The 20,904-nt window shown below is 44.4% G+C and overlaps 2 protein-coding genes across 3 annotated transcripts; one reads left to right on the top strand and one right to left on the bottom strand.

Moving 5' to 3' along the window:
- The first annotated feature begins 1,838 nt into the window (after positions 1-1,838).
- KRR1 (KRR1 small subunit processome component homolog) lies at positions 1,839-7,789 on the top strand. 2 transcript variants are annotated; one of them, XM_048047460.2, is made up of 10 exons: positions 1,839-1,995; positions 2,369-2,547; positions 3,047-3,181; positions 3,443-3,568; positions 3,667-3,750; positions 4,510-4,566; positions 5,036-5,206; positions 5,373-5,450; positions 5,566-5,659; positions 7,168-7,789. In XM_048047460.2, exons 1-10 carry the CDS (start codon positions 1,932-1,934, stop codon positions 7,308-7,310), a joined length of 1,131 nt encoding a protein of 376 aa, XP_047903417.1. In that variant the 5' UTR covers positions 1,839-1,931; the 3' UTR covers positions 7,311-7,789. The 2 variants fall into 2 exon arrangements, with proteins under 2 accessions (XP_047903417.1, XP_047903418.1); XM_048047461.2 differs by having other exon boundaries at positions 1,868-1,995; positions 2,372-2,547.
- A 4,839-nt stretch (positions 7,790-12,628) lies between these two features.
- On the bottom strand, positions 12,629-20,211 carry LOC106046652 (glioma pathogenesis-related protein 1). Its single transcript, XM_013197756.3, has 6 exons — positions 19,887-20,211; positions 16,181-16,426; positions 15,268-15,377; positions 14,019-14,101; positions 13,531-13,557; positions 12,629-13,447 (listed from the first exon to the last, which is right to left on the bottom strand). Exons 1-6 carry the CDS (start codon positions 20,064-20,066, stop codon positions 13,296-13,298), a joined length of 798 nt encoding a protein of 265 aa, XP_013053210.2. The 5' UTR covers positions 20,067-20,211; the 3' UTR covers positions 12,629-13,295.
- Positions 20,212-20,904: the final 693 nt, after the last annotated feature.

Below are 20,904 nucleotides of genomic sequence, written 5' to 3'. Positions count from 1 at the left end.
CATCAACACAAGCTGCTTATTAATCCCTGGAAAATGGCTTGCATAACAATCATAACCTGCTGTTAAAAGTTTATAAATAGATAAAAGTGTCACATGGATTTACGAGTGCTGAGGCTGAATGGGATCTGTGTGGCGTTTTCAGTGAATGAATGCCATGTGCATGAGCTCATCTGATTGCTTGAATTATCACAAAATCCCAAGTTGCTCTTTTGGATTTGAAAATGGCATGTAAGAAAGTGCCAAGTGGCTGGAGTCCTATCTACTGACAGGGAAATAATTACTTTGCTGCATAATAAAGAGGCACCTTCAGCCTAACGGCAGCGCTCTGCCCTTTTTATCATACAGCCTGAAGTGCATTTAAGGGAGGCTGTGCGGCTGTGCTGTTTCATTCGTTTGCTTTGCTTTTATCAGGGAAACAATGTGCGCGCATATACACACATACAGAGCTGGCCCGGGTGCCCCCAGAGCCCAGCAACCATTCAGCAGGCGTAGGGGTCTTGCTAGGCTGGGACCTCTGAGGTCAAAAGAGCCTTTCAGAGCATTTTGCGCCCAAGTCTCTCTATAACACATGGGGAACGTGGTACACGCGCCGTGCTGCCAGTGAAAGCTGCTCTCAGAAAACGTGTTGTCCCACCACAGCACGGCACAGCACAGCCGGGGCTCCCTGCAGCAGCCCCGGTCCCCAGGCGGCTGTCCCCACCTCCTCACCCCGCCAGACACGCTGTGGCTGGTTATTGCATCTGAGCGGTGACTAATAAAAATGCTATAAATACGTTGTCATCTGGAGCCTGAGCAGGCAGCCCGGAGCAGCGGAGGGGTCTGTGGGAGCATCCCATCTGTGCCAGGAATTAGGGAAGTGGCTTCCCCATATCCGACCAGACCACAGACCCCGAGGTACGAGGCAAGCTGAGAAATTACTGTCTCCTTCGGAGAATCAGACAGGAGGGGACCTGAGGGACCTTCCTGAGTCACAGCTTCCAAGTCTGTTAACGCAACTGCCTGCGTTTCCAATTATTTTTAGCAGACCTGTCTCAACTGGGCAAAGCCACGCTTCAGTGCAGCGCAGCAACACGTCCGCCCTTTGTGTGGGAGAAGCTGGGTCCCACCAGGCACCAGTCCCTTGCACCCTTCCACTGCAGAGCTAAGGGAAAGTTTCCTCTCACAGTGGGCAAGCCCTCAAAAGGCTGGATTTTATTCCCAGTACTGTGACATCCTTTCATCCTCCCGTTGTGCCTGGGCTGAGCAAGCAGTATTATTGTTTTATATTTCCAGTCGGCGAGCAACAGGGATGCTCTGTTCCCATTTCCTTGGAGACAGACGTACCCGCAGCAGGCGTGCTGCCCGAGAGGCCTGTGAGTTGGGGGAAAATAAGGTGTTTTTCACCAGAGAGACTCAAAATTGCACTCATTCCTGTTCGTAGCCAGTCAGAGCAACGCGGCCAAGATCCTGCAGCCTTGGCAGTGCTGCCTCCTCCCCACACCTCAACGTTGGGCTCCCTGTTGCTGCAAGGCCTCAATTTGCCTTTGTGTTCCCCTGCCCCATGGCTCGCCGCCTTCCTGCCCTTCCCCGGCCCTTCCCCGGCCCACGCCTGCCATTTTGGGGTGGGCTGCATCTTACTCCCGGGGGGCGTCAGGATGGGACGCGGTTCAGGGGGTGACACTGGGGGCAGGGGCGGTGGGACCGGGTGAACTGGGAGGTCTCTTCCAACCTAGTGGTTCTGTGACATAGGGACATAAGGCGAATTAGCCTCCTCCGCTCCTCCACCACACCGCATGGGGCCGGTGCTGGCTTTGGGCAGCGCCCAGTGCCACCTAGCGGGGACATTTTAAAAAAAAAAAAGATTTAAGGGGCGGGGAGGGGACTACAGCTCCCAGCACGCAGCGCGGCCCCGGTTCCGTCGCGGGGCGGAAGGTGGCGGCGGGCAGGCCGGCATGGCGGCTCCCGCGGCGGCGGAGCCGGGGCCGCGGCGCCCCGGCAAGAAGAAGGCGGCCGAAGGTGGGCGAGGAGCGGGGGGCGTAGGGGGAGGCGGCGCGGGCGGGCGGGCGGGCGGCTGCTGCTGCTGCTGCTGCTGCTGCTGCTGCTGCTGCTGCTGCTCCCCCCCCCCCCCCCCCCCCCCGCACGTTCTCCCGTGGCGTCCCCTCTGCGAGGCCTGGCGCAGCTGGGGAGATTTTTGTATTTATTTTTGCCTAAGCGGGTTAAATCGGTAACTCCCGTGAGGCCAGGAGCGGTGCGCAGCACGGTGCCGAACAGCAGCCGCGGCCCTGCGCCCGGTTATTGAAGCTGGGTGGTTAAACGCGGAGGGGGTGTAACGAGCATCGGTGAAAGAGGAGAAGCAAAAACATCCTTTTTTTCTTTCGTTAATCTATAGCAGTTGATGAATCTGAGCTCCTCACCGTGCCAGATGGATGGAAGGAGCCGGCTTTTACGAGGGAAGATAACCCCAGAGGGCTGCTGGAGGAGAGCAGTTTTGCAACGTTATTCCCCAAGTACAGAGAAGCCTACCTGAAGGAGTGCTGGCCGCTGGTCCAGAAAGCCCTGAGTGAGCACGTACGAACGCTTTTGTGATAACATGATTTATTATTTGGGAGATGGAGGTGTTAGTTATGTTGATCAAAATAGCCCTCCTTGCGTTTCTGATGTGTGTACGTATAGTTCTATGCACTTGCACTTAGAACTTACGGTGTCATTTTTGCATTGGAATTAAAAGTTTGGAGGTCCATGTAGCCAGATGTGTAATTCTTTATAGATGTCAGTAAAGCCTACCGCAGCAGCGAGTATCATCATCCATAAGCTGACAACTTTGTTGTACCTGAGTTGAATGAGTTGAGGGAGGTGCTGTTTCAGGCCTTGTGCTGCACAGCATCTGTCAGTCTATTTTTCTTTCTCTCTTTTTTTTTTTTTGTGAATTTTCTTAAGCTGAGAGTCAGTCTAGGAGTTCCAGAAAAGTGTCTAGTATTATGTTTCTTAACTTTATACTATCATGAGATTCTTATTTAGAGATCGATTCACTGTTTTTTTCTTTTTTTTTTTTTTTTAAATATTGCAGTATGTGAATGCAACACTGGATCTAATTGAAGGCAGCATGACTGTCACTACTACTAAGAAGACTTTTGATCCATATGCAATCATCAGGGCTCGAGATTTAATAAAACTTCTAGCCAGAAGTGTTCCATTTGAACAGGTATGTATTAAATCCAGGAAGATTGTATCAAGTCACATTGTAATATTTATAAAATAGCACATTTTTAAAAATGTGGGATTTTCACGTGGCGTCAAGGAAAATGAAATGTATTTTAAAAGTAAATATATCTGCCAGCAAAGACAGGAAAAAAAAATATTCCCTGGAAGAAAAAAAAAGTATTCTCTTGAAAAAGTATTCTCTTGATTTCTGTGAATAATACCTTTGTATTCAGATGTTACTACCTGCTGCTTGTATCTTCAGGCAGTTCGCATCCTTCAGGATGATGTTGCATGTGACATCATTAAAATAGGATCTCTGGTGAGAAACAGAGAAAGTTTTATAAAAAGAAGAGGACGACTTCTTGGGCCAAAAGGATCTACTCTGAAGGTATTTCTGATAGGCGTAGTAACCGTAAAAGTCTTAAACCCCAATTTGTGTCGGATCTTCAGCTTACACTGACTCCATTCCATTTGTTGTTGCTGTAGGCCCTGGAGCTGTTAACCAACTGTTATATTATGGTGCAAGGCAACACTGTTTCAGCACTTGGACCTTTTAGTGGGCTGAAAGAGGTAAGGGGAGGCCAAAGTGCAGTTTGTGTAGCACACTTCTGTGCCCAGCTCTGGGGTGGACTACAGGCAGAATTTGGCAACCTCAAGAGTTAGCCCCTTGACTTTTCAGCTCTGTGTTAGGTACATTTATGTGAATGTCCATAGTCTTAGCTCCTGAATTTTGTTACTCTGACATCTTTCTGCCTTGGAAATAAGGAAATATTTGTAAAATAGTTTTTGTTTGTTTTAAAGCAAGGTTTAGCAAAGGTATCAAAGGTATGCCTTCACGTAAGAGTCATGTGTGTCTACTTCTGTGTCTTTGGCTTTTGCTCCCGTTGCCTACAATACAGAATTTTCATAGTTAAGAGGTGCAAGTGAAAATAATGCAGTGTTAATGATATATAACCTGGAGGAACAGATAGTATATTTTTAGTAATTACGTAAGGAAAGAATACTTGTCAAAAGCAGAAAACACCCTAACATCTATGGTAGCAAGAAAGTAGTTCTTGGAAGTCATACTGGAGCATACTGGAAACCTGACAATATAGCTGATGATAACTCGTGAAGTGCTGTGCCTTCCAGATGTCCACGTGTGTTAGCTTTTCCAATCTATCTGCTTTTGTTTTGTTTCGTTTTTTTTTTTTTTGGGGGGGGGGAGCGGGGAGGGGGGTTTTCTCTTCTTTTTGGAAGAAACTTAGCGTATCTGGTATTCAAATTGATCAGACTATGAAATACCTGCTGAGTCTTCTGTTCATTTTCTTTTTTTTTTTTCAATTACAGGTTAGAAAAGTTGTTCTGGATACAATGAAAAACATACATCCCATATATAACATTAAGGTTAGTATGGTCCAGTGTGCACCCTCGTTTATAAGGAAGTACTATGTCTTTCTCATAGAGCTGTATGCTAATAATGACAGGTTTATGTATGGTAATCTGCTTTTGAGAATTTCTGTGGTATAATTCTTTTAAAAAAAAAATCTGATTTGGTTATCATCCATTTTACCAAGCTATATTGTTATGTCATTAACAATATCTGAGAAAACATTAAAAGAAAAGTGTTTATAACTTTCTTCCCTTTGATTGTTTGCTTGATATCTGCTCACTTAAGCTGTCCCCATCTGGAGACCTATTTATCTTTCCATTTATTCTGGTCATAATTAAATCCCTCAACTCTTAATGCAGAGAGAGATGGAAGGTTCAGATGTAGAATATTCAATGTAAGAAAGTTCGGTAAAGCCTGTAGTTTGAAGCTACTGTAATTCTGTTGTTTTATTAACTTCTTTGTGATATTCTAAAACTATCAAAGACTTTGATGATCAAACGGGAATTATCAAAAGATCCTGAACTGAGGACACAAAATTGGGAAAGATTTTTGCCGAAGTTCAAGCGGAAGAACTTGAAAAAACGCAAGGAGCCAAAGAAGAAAAATATTAAGAAGGAGTACACACCATTCCCGCCTCCACAGCCAGAAAGCCAGGTCAGCTGAAAATTTATTTGATTATGTAGGAATAAAGCATGATTTGAAATACCGTTCTTGCTAAGAGGTTGGCAGGCCGTTTCTGTCAAGTTCTGATTATGTGGTAGTATATATCTAGCTTATAATACATAATTTTCTAATGCTTGTCAGTACTTTTCTTGTGCAGATTGATAAGGAATTGGCAAGTGGTGAATACTTCTTGAAAGAAAGCCAGAAGAAACGAAAGCGAGTGGAAGAGATAAAGGTAAAGTTGTTACAACCCGTTATTCAGTTAAAACCAGAAATCAAACACTTCTTGATTTCTGTCCCTTTTGCCCTGCTCTGCACTGACACTTGACTTTTTCTTTCGTTAACTTTAGGCAAAGCAAGCAGAAGCAGTCAAGAGAAGACAAGAAGAAAGAAATAAAGCTTTTATCCCACCGAAGGAAAAGCCAGTCATGAAAGCAAAGAAAGGTAACCTGATTTTTTTCCTATTCTAAAATCTTCTACTGTTGATTCCTAGCCTAAATAATTATGCAGAGTTACAGCCATAGGAAGTAAGAAAGGTCGTGCTGAAAATAAATAAATTCCTAGCAGTTAAATCCAGTTAGGTATAGTTGCTAGAGACAGTAGAAAGATCATGCAGTCCATAATTCCTATCTATGAAATGACAATTTTCCAGAGCATTTTCCAGATGGAAATACTGGGGTAGCCATCTCAGTTGATTCTTTCAACTGTATCAGTTTTTGGCTTTCAGACTTGTAGTGGAGTTGACATAAATTTTGCACTCATATGCTTGCTATTTTTTAAGAAAAAGAAACCCAAAAGCAATAAGCAATATATATTTGAAAACTTATGCCACAAGTAAGTATTGATATAAGATAGAATAAATGGCATTACCAAAAATTAAAGCTGCAACGTAGGTAGAGTGAGAACTTGTCTGAGATAATTTGTTTTTTACACACTAGAGAAAAAAGTCTTCAGTTTTCTGGATTCATTGATTTGTAGCATATATTTATTCACTGTATTAGATACACTATGTACATACAGTACTTTTTTGTGATGACAGTAAACTTTCAATAATCCTGTGACTGACTGTACTGTATCTTACATACTGTGCTCTTCCAGCTGATGTGTGTTTTGAACTGAAATCCTTCAGTCTTCCAAGAATAAATGACAGCAGTAGTTTGTACATAGAGAAGAACAGAGATTCAAAAAGGGTACCTGATACCAGCTACTGGGTGTAGGAATTAACTATGTGAGACAGGAGAAGTAGACCCAAACTCAAGTCTGCTGCCCAAAAGAGAAAATGCCATGACCTAGATGAATAGAGACTAGTTCATTCATGTTGCTCACTATTAAGATTCTTAAGTTCTCTGACACCGTCTGTAGAAGTGTCTTCGAAAGGTTTTCATGAGGGGGTCAGATCAAAAGACTTTGTCATATTCTCACCAACCAACACTTTCCCATCCTGTTTCTGACAGCGGTCGTTAACGGATGGCCAGGGGAGGAGTATGAGGATGGTACAGTTACATGCAGAAAGATAAAATGCCATGAATTATTATGCAGCCAAGAACTGAATAATCAAAAACTTCTTTTTATGTGAGACTAACCAAACCATAGACATATGTCCAAGAGAGCATGTCCATATTAATTTCGGTGGAGTACAGCTGTGGTCTGATGAGTGAGCGATAATAATTTGTATGTATGCAGTGTATGGTATCTGTGTTCAAATGCAGTTGTATAGGATTTTTTATGTGACTGTTTTCCTTTGAATTCCAGTGAAAGAGGTTTGTGTATAATGCTAGTTTCAACAAAAATTATTACAATAGTTTATAAAGTCATTAGTGAGTATAAAATGAGTCCTAACCAATGCCACAGGATGCAGTTTACTGTGGATACATATAAAGTCATCTCATAGACTGTTAAAAGGTAGAAAAGTAAAATTCATGTCTGTTATCCTTGTGTTTTTTACTTTGTAGCCCCCACTGAGAAAAAAATTGATATTGAAGCCATCAAGGAAAAAGTAAAGAATGCAAAGAAGAAGAAATTAGGAGCACTTCCTATGGAAGAAGTCAAGTTAAAAATGGCAGCAGATGAAAAGAAAAAAAAGAAAAAGAAGTAATTTACCATTTGAGATGCTCACTTTTCTCCTACGTTAATGAATGTTTTCACACTTGGAAGATACGAGACTTGGAGTAAACCAGTTCTTGCTATTAGCATAGTGTGGACAAGAAAATACAAGATAGAAAGATCATTCTCTTTTCATAAGCACATTTTAACTAATGGACCTGATGCGGCTGTGCAAAATTGTCAGGGTTGGTGTAGAAAATTTTCTCTGCTGTATAGTTTGAGGAAGTAAGACAATATTTGTGTAATATCTGTCTGCCTAAAGCAAATGTTTCATAATAGAAACATTTAGGAGTATGATGCAGAATGTTAAACATTGAGAGAACTCAGTAGGAGTTTAAGGTATTACTTCTATGAAAGACTACCAGATAAGATTAGGAAAATGACAAAATTTATTACAATATTATGCTTTTGTTTCCGTAAAAGTTATTTTTTAATGTCTTGTCTTGGTGTTAATAAACTATTGTTCTTAAATCATTTTGTTCTTAAATCATTTAATTGTTCAGCTATGGCAAAGTCTTGGTCTTATTTTCCAGGAAGCAAGCTCACAGCTTCATATGAAGATTAGACGATCCTAAACATAGTTGAATGCCATTAATAAATTCCTATTTACTGCCATTATCCTGAAGACTGTTTTAGACAGAATGTGATACAAAGCATCTTTCCACATAAAATATGCTGCGGAGAAAGCATAGAGTGTTGTTACCTTTCTTTAAATATATTCTTTATTTCTTACAAGAAAGTGAGAAATGGAGTTCCTTTTTTTTTTTTTAAGCTCCTTCCCTTTTTTGAAGGAAGTGTAGAGGTTTTTTGTTACCTAGAAATGCAAACTGTGATGAAATAAAGTTCACCGGAAGAGCAGATGTTCCTTAGTTGATGCATCTGAGATTAAAGAAGCAAATGTAGCAGTCGGTGGTAGCGCCAGACCACTCTCATGCCTCTGAAATCAGTCAGCGCGTGTAGTGGAGATGATTATGCTAGAACACTGCAGCTCACTGCCTTTAGGTTAGTGACCTTTTATTTGAAAGTAGGAACTGAGAACACAGGGATTTCCTTTGCTACACGGATAAATAAGAATTTAGAATATATGCTAAAAAGTTAGTGTGTGTGTGTGCATTGAGAATGATCCAGGATGCTTGCCCTTTAGGGCAGGGGACATTAGCCTTAGTGAATGCCACCTCAACTGCTCTCTCACACCCCCTCCCCAAAGGGAAAGGGGGAGAAAATATAACAGAAAAGACTCAGGGGTTGAGATAAGGACAGGGACATCACTCAGCAATCATCGTCATGGGCAAAACAGACTCAGAGTAGGGAGATTAATAAAATTTATCTATTTATCACTAGCAAATTAGCACAGTGAGAAAATAAAAGCAAACCAAAAACACCTTCCCTACCCATCCACCATCTGCTGCCTCCTTCCCCCAAGTGGCTCAGGGGAATGGGGGCTGTGGTCAGTCCCTAACTCTTCGTCTCCGCTGCTCCTTCACAGTCACTCCCTGCCCCTGCTCCCTCGTGGGGTCCCTCCCACGGGATGCCATACTTCCCGAACTGAACCTGTGGGTGCTGCCCACAGGCAGCAGCTCTTCAAGAACTGCTCCCACACGGCTCCGTACCACGGGGTCCATCCCCCAGGAGCAAACTGCTCCAGCACGGGTCCCCCACGGGCGGCAGCTCCCCCCAGACCCCTGCTCCTGCGTGGGCTCCTCTCCACGGGCTGCAGCTCCGGCTCGGGGCCTGCTCCTGCGGGGGCTCTCCATGGGCCGCAGCCTCCTCCAGGCCACATCCACCTGCTCCACCGGGGGCTCCTCCACGGGCTGCAGCGTGGAGATCTGCTCCGTGTGGGACCCATGGGCTGCAGGGGGACAGCCTGCTCCACCAGGGGCCTCTCCACAGGCCGCAGGGGAACTGCTGCTGCCTGCCTGGAGCACCTCCTGCCCTCCTGCTGCACTGACCTAAGGGGCTGCAGGGTTGATTCTCCCTCCTCTCCCAGCTGCTGATACACAGGAGCTTTTTCCCTTCCTTAACTCTGCTCTCCCAGAGGCACAACCAGCATCCCTGATAGGCTCAGCTGTGGCCAGCAGCAGGTCCCTTTTGGAGCCATCTGGAGCTGGCTCTGATCTGACATGGGGCAGCTGCTGGGCTCTGCTCACAGAGGCCACTCCTGCAGCCCCCTGCTACCACACCCTTGTCACATAACCCCAATACAGCCTTTCAGTTGTGTGATCACTTCTTGAAACTTACCTCTTGAAGAAGAAACTCAGTTCTTTAAGGTATCCCATCATTCATAAGTGGCAGTTTAATTACTTAGAAAATCAGTCAAGAAGATACTATTTCAGCAGATACTTCCGTGAGAAAACGATAATTCAGTCACATACACCTATCTCAGAAATTATAGGAAGCTGATATGTTTAGCGATACCAGCAGTATGAAAAGCTTTTAGAAAAGCTAACGGGTGTGTAGCAGTTAACGGTGTAAAGGGGAGACCCGAGTTCAGTCTCAGTCAGGTAGTTCAGACCTCTCATGCAGCAAAAGGACTAACTTCAGCAGGGCACGGGCTGCCACAGGAGGCATCACAATGTTTCATTTTAAATGGCTGTTCTTACACTGCGATCCCACAAATAAGTGCTTCAAGAGAATGATCTTCAGAACCAGAAGGAGGAGTCAGACGATAGCCAGGGAAGAAGCCTGACTGTATTAGGGGAGGGAGAGTCCTCAGTCACAACCTGGACTGAATGAGGCCCCTTTTCACTGCAGAGGGCCTACACAGATAGCAGCTCCCTGTTTGCTGTTTGAAAGGTTAAAATTAGCAAGTTTAGGAACCTGAAAAAAAATGGCTTGAAGCTGTGACAGGGGAGGGTCAGGCTGGGTGTTAGGGAAAGGTTCTGCACCCAGAGGGTGGTCGGGCCCTGCTCCTCAGGGCAGTGGTCACAGCACTGAGCCTCCCAGAATTCAGGAAGTGTTTGGACAATGCTCTTAGACACATGATCTGATTTTATTTATTTATTTTTTTTTGGTGTGGTCCTTTGGGGACCCAGGAGTTGGGCTCAATGATCCTTGTGGGTCTCTTCCAGCCCAGATACTCTATGCTTCTATGACTCTGTGAACCTGATTTGGCTTAAAATACCCTACAAAAAGAGTGATTGTTTTCCAGCTGGGTTAGCTAACTGCATGGCTACCTGAACAGCAGTGCAGGAAAAGGTACTACAGCTTGGTGGCAGCCTGACCTTAAAATATGTATGTATACTTCCATGAAAGTGTGCTTTTGTAATCTTGGACCCATAGCTCAGGCATCTATGTGGATTTTGCATCAACTCTCTAGCCACTGTCAAACTTAACAGAGTTCTGGGAGTCTTGCCTTACTGTTGTCATGGGATGAAAGTATTGCACATTGTGTTTAATCTTCTTTTTATGGTTGACAGGCTTCAAGGATTGTTGGTTAGACATTTATTTACTTAACCTGGAAAATCAAGAAAGAGCCTTCATTCTTGTAGGCAAATTAAACTAAAGGATTTATCTACATTTTGATTGTAGCTGCCTGCATGGGCTTACTGTTAGAGTGTTTCTCACCTGTTTTCAGAGAGAATATGGCTGTACATTTCTAACTCTTGTATAAAAATTAAGAATAGAAAATAAAATGGTTTTGGAAGGTTGAAGTGGTTTTGGTATTTTCAGAAACAGCTTGAACTTTTGTAAATTATCACCTTAAACTGATTTTAGAGTTTACAGACTAACAAAAATGTACTTGGTGGATGAATGTATATCAGTATTTTGCATTTTTCTTATGGAAGCCATGAGTATATACCATAAGAAAAGTATGAGTGGCTCTAAGGGGTTTGATTATCAGGAGTTAAACACCTGCATTTTTGTATACCATTAAAAATGAGATGCAGTATTTGCTTAGCTTCTTGATTTTAAAGGTGGTGGGGTTTTTTTTGCTTTTGTTTTTGAAAGTTACCACTTTGTTTGTTTGTTTGTTTTCCTGAGACCCAGTGATTTACAGGTTTTGTTTTGTTTTGTTTTTAATGAAGCCTTTTCTATGGAATTCCCTTAGAGCTGCTAAGGTATGTAGTTCAGTGACAGCGCTGTGAATGTTTTGAACTTTAAGGTCTCTGTGTTCCTTCTGTTTACTCTCCTGGAGACCAAACATAGATTAAACTTAGCAGGGGAGAAATCCCGCTGAGCTCATTTTGCTCCCTGGACACAGCAATGTATGTTCTTTCCTCTCCTGCATTTCTCTTTGCAGTAGTAGGATCTCACTGCATGCAGCTTCAGCGGGGCAGACACTGGTGTGGGAGAAGAGGGCATGCATAGGGTATGTCCTGCTGCCAATATGCCTGTTATTGTCCATATTGGATTTTTCAGATGGGACCTTGCAGTACGTGAAACTTGAAGTTTGCATATTGCTCAAAAGAAAGTGGCAAAAAGATAAGTGGGAAGGAAAGCACCTGCCCTTTTTAACAGGTAGACCCACAGCCTTGATTTTGCTGTTTTTTTTTTTTTTTTTTTGAACACTCTGATCTGCTTAGATTGGAAATCAGAGTTACTTGGCTCCCTCATGGGTAGGCCAGCAGGAGTACTGTGGCACTGGCACTGGACTGTGGAGAAGAAACTGCTCGCTGCCTGTCTGTGACTGTGATGTCTCAGCTGCAGATGCTCTGACGCAAACTAAATGTAAAGACAAATCAAGGGCAAGGAAGAGAATTAGGAATTCTGTTCCCAGCCATATTTGCATTTTGAAGAATGATTTATTCAGGAAATGCTGTGATGCTGAGATGACTCAAGTGCTAGCTACTCACTGCCTGAAAGAATAACAAGAGAAACTTTGGGTCTCTGTTGCAGTTCTTCCAGCAGTGGCACTGGAAGCAGGTATGCAGCAACACTGACAGAAACTCCAAGGGCAGGACCACAGAAAGGAAAGGAAAAGGGGGGCTTCCTGGAAGTGTATGCCTGGGCCTTGCAGAGTGGCATGGTGCACAGGTGTCTAAGCTTGCCTCTGAAGAGATACAGATTGCTAAGGCTCATCCCATGCGGCTCTGCTCTGCTGCAACCTCAGCTGCAACCTCAGCCTCAGTGGTTGAGGTGCCCAGCTGAAGGCTGTTCTCACCTGCTCCAGAGGCACGGCTTCCAGGAGACTCTTCCCTTGGCAGCCACTATGGCATGGCAGGATTTTATTCAGAGCTTTGTACTGTCTTTCCCAGCATCATGTTTCTCAGCGCTGCGCGGGCTGGAGCTGAATGTATTTTCTTTTGTTTTGGGTCTTGTGCAGAAGCAGTTAAGCTTTAGATCATGTTGCAGATGCACGATTGCGATGCATGGGGAGCAGGAAATAATGGTTTATTGTTTGAAGCAGCAGTCAAAAACCCCATGCTCGGAAAAAAAAAAAAGAAAAGAAAAATAGGTTGAGGTGGTACATAGTCACATTTACACACATGTGTGTCTTGGCACAGGGTCCTAAGCAGAGAGAAATACCAGTGGCCCCAGAGCACTGTGAGATGGGGCAACGCACTGCCTGCCACTGGATGCAATGAGCATGGTAAGTGCAAAAATTGTTAGAGAAAAAGGTTTAAATGAAAAAAATCTCTCCGGGCTACTCAACACCATGCTGCTGCATCTTGCTGGAGGAGGGTTCACAGAGTGTGATAGGCATGAGGGGTGTCTGCTCTGCCCCCTCCTGGGCCACCCTGCAGCCCTCCCTGGGGAGGTGGGGTGGGCAGCTGCTCCATGCCCCACATCCCTCCTACACTGCTCTGCTTTGTAAAAATAAGTGGGTAGTTTAAAACCTGTTATTGCTTCTGAACGACGAGAAGGCTCCTTGTCAGCTCTCCAGGCTCCTCCATGAATTGAAGACAGTATTTCTGTATTTCTAAATCAGCCGTGGATGCAAACAACATCTCTGGCCATTTTTTTTGTGTGTGTTGCCAGTAGCTTACAAACAGGAAAGGAAAAAATCAACCTAAGTGCTCTCGCAGTCTCCTGTGCGTTACTCGCTGGCAGGTGCTATAGACCAGTACTTGGGCAGGATCCAGGCGGCTGGGATTGTCAGAATAAGGAAGAACAGCCTTAAAACGACCACAGAAATGCAGTACTCATCACAGGCAGGTCTGTCCCAGGCTGGATACCACTTGGAATCACCTGGAAAGAAAACAGAGCACTGGTTTTTAAGTGTAACTGCGCCGAGGGCAACAAATTGAAGCAGAAACATCTGTGGTACTTACTAATGACTTTGTCACGCTCCGTGTTTCCTGGAGAGAGAAAAGAAGTGAATGTAAGCAGGCTTAGACATTGTAAATAATTTGATCTAAACAAAAGAGAAATAGCTATGAGCCTGACATTTTTTTTGCTGCAGATTTGCTGCAGAGAGCTTGGTCATGTCTTGCTGACTGCCCCCGCTAGCGACTGGCATAGTGAGGACTCAGCTCTCAGGTACACTTCACAACGTCACTTCTTTGTTATTTTTTCCCAGTGATTATGTTTAAGAACTGCAGCCTGTAGCTGATGTCAAACTATCCCATCAATCAGGAACCCCCTCTCCTTCTTGTGATGCTGTTTTAACACCTTTAATATCCCTGAGCACCACTGCACTCGTGGCTTCTGATTGCATTTTCTTTCAGACTGCGTTTGGGACAACAGTATCCCTGCTGCCAGTGCCTTCTGTGTGCTCCTTCTGCGTGTGCGTGTGGAGGAGTGGGGGTTGTCTACTTACGACACAGCCTTTCGGCACACTGATCGCCCTTGCATTTGCTGCATGCTGCTCCCGTCTCGTAGGGGTGCCAGCCGTAATTCCCTCTGTGAAGGAAAGTAACACTGCTCTGAACCTGCCATTAGGAGGATGCCAGTTCCTGCTGTTCATTTGCTTTTCAGCTTGGGTTTTGCTTCACTTGTGTTGATGGGGAGCAGTTTTTTGGGCTGCCCTCCCTGACCACCCCGCTCCCCCCTAGCCCTGGATGTACCCAAGTTCCCGGGATGCTCCCTGCAGATTTCCCCAGGCAGCCAGCACCCATGGCAGGGCCTTTGTGCTCTGGCAGTGACCTTCATGCTCTGACCCAGCAGGGCTGGGCAGCTCAGGACCTAGGCAGGATCCTGCCCTCACACGCTGGGAGCTGAGGCTTGGCAGGCGTTTTCACAGCCTCCGTGTCTCTCCATGCCCAGGGCGGGATGTGCGGGATGCAGGCAGTGCTGGATGTGACACAGCCCCATTTCTTGTCACACAGCAGCCTGTTTGCAGTGTGCTCACCCAGCTCAAAATCCACTTCTAATGGAAACACCTTGCCCCCAGAGAGCGGCCTGTCTGCTCTACTTGGTGCTACTGCTGGCCAGGCTCCTGTCCCCTTCCATAAGGTCCATGTCCACACAGGGGGAGCAATCCAGCACCATTTCTGTCTACATTTAAGCTGGTTTTTGACTTTGCTGGCGTTAATTAGCCAGAGAAGTGTAGAAAACATCCATCCCAGTTGCAGCCAATATGCATATGAAGGACCTCTGGATAAACTTCTGCCTTGAGCAGCCCCAGCCTTGTGAATCCAAGTGTGCTAAAGCCCAGCCTGCAGCTGCAAGCACTGCACACTTCAATATTTAACCAAATCATTGACCTGGAGGTTTAATTCTGCAGGCAAATGTGTAAATATTTTTAGACTCTGGGCCTGTACCTTGGCAACTGTCTGGGGCCACCTTGGCACTGAGAAGCAAGGGAATAGTTTTCAAATGATCACTTAGGTAGGCTCATTTCAGTATCTTACATTTTACCCTTTCTACCAGTGCCACTGCTTTTTGGCTACAACACATAGCCCCTGTTTAGTGAAAAAAGTCTGCCTGGATAGAGGTGTGCATCTTTCTCTGTTTTGGGGACCCATAAACACGTGAAAAATGGGCTGACCCGATCAAGCTGCACATTGTGGGAGGGAAGAAGGGGCAGAACCCAACCCCTGTGAAGTATTTGTCATGGAAAAGCTTACGCCGGCCCGTAATTGCAGACGAAGTGTGCTGCATTGGTTCCCGAGAAGTATTGCACCGTGGGACAGAAGTGGACAGCACAGCCAACCTTGTAGCTTCGAGCCCAAACAATCTGAAAAGACAGACACAAGCATCAGTGAATGAATATCTGCATTAACATCTGAAGCATGAGGGAAAAGCCCTGCCCTCCTCTGTGTCACACAGCAAATGGGCTGAGGAGCGCTCCTTGGGCAAACTTTGCAGAGGAGAGCAGCAGTTTATCTCCATGGAAAATGTTGAACAGCCTCAGATCAAAATCCAGTCCCTAGAGGCCCGGTTGCGAGCAGCCCTGCTCTCTGATAACCGAGGTTAACAATTGCAGGGTTGCGTGGCAGTGGCACTCCCATTCCTCTCTTTGTCCTTTCTCTTTGGGAGTAGTGGTTAGGAAAAAAAAGGTTAGGAGAAGTGATGCTTGCGGGAGCTGCAGCCATCTCATTATGTGTTGGCAGCACTCAGCTGTAGCAGAAGTGCCCCATGTGTCCAAGCTTGATGTGGGCATTTCATCAACCTTTGGCATGGCCTGTAGTGCCACACGGAGGCAGTCTGCCCGACGGGGGACCTCGTCCCTCCACACACTGCAGCCCACAGCCGCTGCCGCTTCCCGGTTTTTGGCTACTGCTTGGCTAAACCCGGTCATCTGATGTCTGTCCTGTTTTCTTCCTGGAAACAAAACACAACTGGGGTATGTAAAAAAATTAAAAAAAACGCAGTGACTCTTTTCCTCCCTAAAGTGGGGATGTAAGAACATCTCATGCATACAGGCACAAAAAAATCACTACAGCACTTGGTTCATTGAATCTTGGGGAGAAATCTAGAATTTCTGTGTCCAAATGGCAAGGCTGGTTCTTGGTTCAGGTGGAGAAGTTCAATGCCTACCTGTGTGTAATGGCCGCACACTCTCGTACAACTATTAGCGGTATAACTGTAGTCGTTGACCTCTTTGTACCAGGAGTTGATGGCTCCTTCCACGGAAAATATCGAGAGCGAGCCAGTCCAGATGTTTTCTCCAACAGAGGTAAACCTGGGGTGAGTCTGCCCTGGCTCTTTGAGGTACGTGTTATGTTTAAACTGGCATCTCTTCGCCCAAGCTTTCGCAGTCTTCGCCAAATCTGGATCCCAACTCTGCAAGATAAAGACAAGTAAAAATGGCTTGGGTACCTTAGCAATGCGGTAATGCAGAGCAGCTTCTGGAGCAGCTGGGGCTCAGCAGTGTATGTGCTGCGGGTTAGTCTGGTTTTTGCTTCTGCTGAGACAATTCTGCATGGTGAATTGGCTTGTAGGTTTGTGTCTATTGGGAATTTTGTCACTCCTTAAATGTGGGGAAGATTTTGGGGTGGTGGGTGAAGCTGACACTTCAAATGTTAGTGCTGAATTTGTATTTGTGGAGTCACTCACTCGCTTGCTATCCAGTCCTACAGAGAGCTGTTATTTAAGCCATTGAATTATAAAAATGTCTTTTGTTTGCACCAGAGGTGTTGTCAGATTCCTCTGGGTTTTCTCATGCACTCAACCTGATTAAACAAACACAGTGCTGTGCCTGCTAGAAACGCAGTGCCACCACTCTGTGCCTGTAGCTCTAGCTCAACTTTGAGTCATGAAAACTAATTTGTTCAGTCCTGCTGGATAATTTTGGATTTTACTTTTTTTTTTTTTAATGAAAATTCCTTATTTGTCCTTCTGTGTATGGACTAAAATCTCTCAGTTGCTTCTGCAAATAATAGAACCACTAGAGAAGCCGTCTTGAGTGGATCATTAATGGTGATAGAGGAAAAGGACTTGGAGGTTTTTAGATTTTTTGTCTGTTTTACATAATATGGCTTTTTGGTACTGAAGATGTCTGAAATAATATGTATTAAGTTTATGCTATCAATAAGTAATTAAAATTCGCAAGATCACATCAAAATAGATCTACAGAGATTTGAAAATATTTTGTAGCCCGTCTTCCATTTCTCCCTACGGCAAACATTTGGGATGGGAGTTTTCCTACAAAACTAACACAAAAATAATTTGCCTAGAAACACAGTATATGGAATATGAAAGGTAAGCTTGGGGGCAGAGGGTCTTAATTCAAGCGAACAGCTGATAATTCCTTAGATGATAGCTTTTAAAGAGGGTGAACAAAATCTGGTGTTGTTCGCAAGTTATCTTCCAGTCCTAGCATTTCTGCAAGTCAAGACAGAGGCTGCAGTTTACATTTTGGCAATGCTGTGAGGTCGCAAGAAGAAGACCACAATGAAAGCTGTATGGCAGTGATTGGTGGAACTTAGTGCTCTCCAGTCTTGTTTTTCAGATTCTGCTTAAGAGTCTGCACCCTTCTTTTCTCCTTCACCCTGTAGCAGTATTAATAGTAACGACTCAGTGTAAAGGTACTTTTCCTTTTTTGTATGAATGCTTTGCTTCAGCTGGCTGAAAAAGCAATGTGCAGAGATTTATAGTCCAGAATGGTCTTCAGTTTAAGTGTAGTTTTAATCATAGTTTGCTTACAAAACCGCATTTATCCCAAAAGATTGCACTAAACTCCATGAGGAAAAAAGCACAGGAAAGGGAGGTTTGCCTATAAATATCATTGCTGTTTGGGAAAATAGTAATTGGAGGTGGGTGTTCTTCAGGAACCATTTTTCAGTTTTGGTTTTGTAACAAAGACGAGTTGTTCATTGATTTAGGGAAGGAAAACTGATTGTATGACCGGTGAAAAGTGATGCAGGAGCAGCCACTGTTGTGAAAGCCTTGATGAAAGCAGTGAGGATCTTTCTGCTGGTTTTGAAGAGCTTTGGAACAGACCTAGACAGTGCTTTAGGGGGCTGTGAAGGGGTGAACAGGGCTCATATTTGTCTGGTTAAAAAAAAAAAAAGTAGATCAGTATTTTTAACAACTGTATTACAACTGTAGCTGTTTGGGCTTTGTCGCTTGTACTTAAAGGAGTTTCTGTCCAGTATTTTCTTTTAAAAAATTTTTTTTTCTGAAAGGTGGAAATGCCTTGAGTTCATATTCTTCACTTTTACGTATCTAGGTGGACAGTTATCTACAGGAAACAGAAGTTTCTTTTTTCTCTTGTCATCTTGAAAACAAGTCATTTTCTTTTCCTCTTTTTTGACATGCTTTAGTAGATTAAAAAATTAATATACATGCTGTTTTCAATTCCAATACTTTTACTTTCATAATAGATTTGATCATACATTTTACTGCTTTCTCCACATCAAAATACTCCTGGGAGAGGTCATAATCAAGACTTTTTTTTTGTGTTTTTTTTTCTTTTTTTTTTTTTCAGTGATTTAAATGAAAGCTACCATGACTTTAGTTCTTGTTTTATTTGCTCTTTTTTTTCCCACAAATTTCAGATCTTCTACTTTTCAAAAAGATAAAGCAATATACACTGGAAATTTGGGGTCAACACTGTAAAGGCTTCCTAATGCCCCACTAAAGAAATCTGAAATAAAAAACACATCAGAAGAGAAACTAAATTGTTTCCTCTCAGGGTTACTCGATCTTGCTAGCTGCTCGCTTACACCTCCCTAACGGGCACTTCTGTTTTGGTGTATGACAGCTAGAAATGTAAATGGAGCTGGTTTTGAACTTTGTTTTAGGTGTTGCTAACTGTGGATGGGGTTATGTCCTCTTCTGGTGGTGGCCATGTGAGATGACGAGAGGGGAGCAAGAGGAGAGGCCAGCATTAGGACAATCATTATGGTCCAGGCGAAAGACCTCTGCCCGTTATCCCAAGAAGAAACCTCATATCTCGAGCATTACCCAACCAAAGCACAAAAGGTGGTGGCTGTTACAAGAGGCAGCTCCCAAGCTTCTGGAATTGAACAACGCCTCCCACATCAGACAGAGGTGAGCTTCTCAACCCGTAAGCCAGCTTTGTGCATGCATTTACAGCTTCCTCCTTCCCACCTTTTTCCAGCACTGGTGCCACAAGCCATCTTAAACACGAGGTGGCTACTTCCAGAGACTGGGCTATGTTTTGAATCACGACAGATTATCTTTTGCACTGTTGGCTGCAGAGACAGATGGGCACTGTGGTGCAGGACCTGATGCCTTCAGCCCCCACCGCTGCTGCGCTTGTTGCATTTGTTTTGGCTTCCTCTGCACCCCGGTGCCTAGGAACCACTGCTAATAGCTCTCTGCTGGCTCAGGCCGTGAGAGATTTGCAGAGAAAGCTAAAGCAAAACTCTCTAAAGCCATTTGGCAATGTTCTCCTTCCTCGCCAACTCTAGTATGAAAGGTTGTGCTGAGGTCTGCACATAAATCACACCCTGGGCTGTTGAGCTGCGATGCCTTGGAACGAGGAGGCTTTTCACAGAACCAGCTACAGCACCAGGTTGAAATCTCGAGTTTCAAATAAAGAAACTGAGCCAGGCAAAACTATACACATGCCCAACCCTATAAAGCCATCTGATAATCAGAGCCTTATCTGCTTTAAAAAGGAATTGCTGCTATGACTCCAGGAGATTCTTTCTTTTTTTTTTTTTTCCTTCCATTTTTTAAAAAATATTTGATTACAGAAATCATCTTTAAGAACTTCAAACACCACAACGATTAATGTTGCCCGCTTGCACGTAAGCTGTGAAGATCCCCTTACCATGTAAAGCATGTTGCTGGCTTGCGGGCTCACTCCAGACCGGAATCTGTTATGCTCGCTCACACATTTCTGAATAAACTCAGCATCTCCAATATCAGGCAACGTCTGTGGTGCATAGGAGCCAGAGGAAAGGCAGAAACGCAGTAAAGCCAGCACGCAAGTGAAAAATCTGCTCGTCATGATTCTCAGCCTCTGGTCTTCCAGCTTTAAGAGCAGAGTAGTTCAGCTGTGTAAAGTGGATTTGACTCCACTGGCAGAGTTTTGCTTCGAAGGCTTTTGGGCTGGACTTATCTTAGCCATGGTAATTGAATACGGCGTTTGTCACAGGAAGTGAGTCATATTTCAGAGCGTTGCTATGAGAATAAGGAAATTAAGCTGCAAGTTCACTTCAGAGCTGTAGAAGCTTTGTCTCTCTCTCTCTCTTTTTCCTTTTCTATTTCTTTTTCTTTAATTCTGGTGAGCAAGCTTCTTCTCTCCTAACTTTTGGCTTATCATTGTTTTGGGTTTTGTCCCTTTCCTCCCACCCACAGCAATCAAAACATGTTGCGATAAAGTTTTGGATAATTTTTCTGGTTTTCATTAAAACAGCACTGCTGTTAAGGCTCCTCCTCTGAGCCAAAATGCAATGAGAAATAATTGATGTGAGCTGTGAGTTTTACTCTAGCATGAGCAATCATTGTGGTTGTACATTGATTTATCGGAGGGGTAAGTTTGGTTGAGAACGACAACTTAAAACATGCTGCACTTGCTGATGGGTTTCTCCTGTGACCACGCATTCGTGGTACATGTTGATATCCATTTTTCCTTCCAGGCGTTAGTTTAATCACTCCCCGTGACCTGAGCACCAGGCAGAGCTGGGTGCCATGAAGCTTGGTGCTGCCTTGTGCCTGGTGCCCAGCACCCATACCAGGCTTCACAGCCAGGAGGAGGGAGCTGAAGTCCCAGGCACACCTGCCCAACACTCCCTGCCCAGACTCACCACCCTTTCCTCATGCTGCCTTTAACTATTGCCTCTCCA

The sequence above is a fragment of the Anser cygnoides genome, chromosome 1 (assembly GCF_040182565.1).
Source record: "Anser cygnoides isolate HZ-2024a breed goose chromosome 1, Taihu_goose_T2T_genome, whole genome shotgun sequence".
In the NCBI taxonomy this organism is placed as follows: Eukaryota; Metazoa; Chordata; class Aves; order Anseriformes; family Anatidae; genus Anser; species Anser cygnoides.
Note: the sequence above shows the minus strand (reverse complement) of the source record. Positions and strands in the feature narration are given on the sequence as shown.

What these genes read in the sequence shown, in the direction of transcription:
- KRR1 (XM_048047460.2), top strand. Translation starts at nt 1,932, where the DNA reads ATGGCGGCTCCCGCGGCGGCGGAGCCGGGGCCGCGGCGCCCCGGCAAG. An exon ending in CAAAAGGATCTACTCTGAAG is followed by an intron (nt 3,569 to 3,666) that starts GTATTTCTGATA and finishes TTGTTGCTGTAG; the next exon opens with GCCCTGGAGCTGTTAACCAA. An exon ending in CTCCACAGCCAGAAAGCCAG is followed by an intron (nt 5,207 to 5,372) that starts GTCAGCTGAAAA and finishes TTTCTTGTGCAG; the next exon opens with ATTGATAAGGAATTGGCAAG.
- LOC106046652 (XM_013197756.3), bottom strand. Translation starts at nt 20,066, where the DNA reads ATGACGAGCAGATTTTTCACTTGCGTGCTGGCTTTACTGCGTTTCTGC. An exon ending in GTCTGCAATTACGGGCCGGC is followed by an intron (nt 14,102 to 15,267) that starts GTAAGCTTTTCC and finishes TTTCCTTCACAG; the next exon opens with AGGGAATTACGGCTGGCACC. An exon ending in GGAGCGTGACAAAGTCATTA is followed by an intron (nt 13,448 to 13,530) that starts GTAAGTACCACA and finishes TTTTCTTTCCAG; the next exon opens with GTGATTCCAAGTGGTATCCA.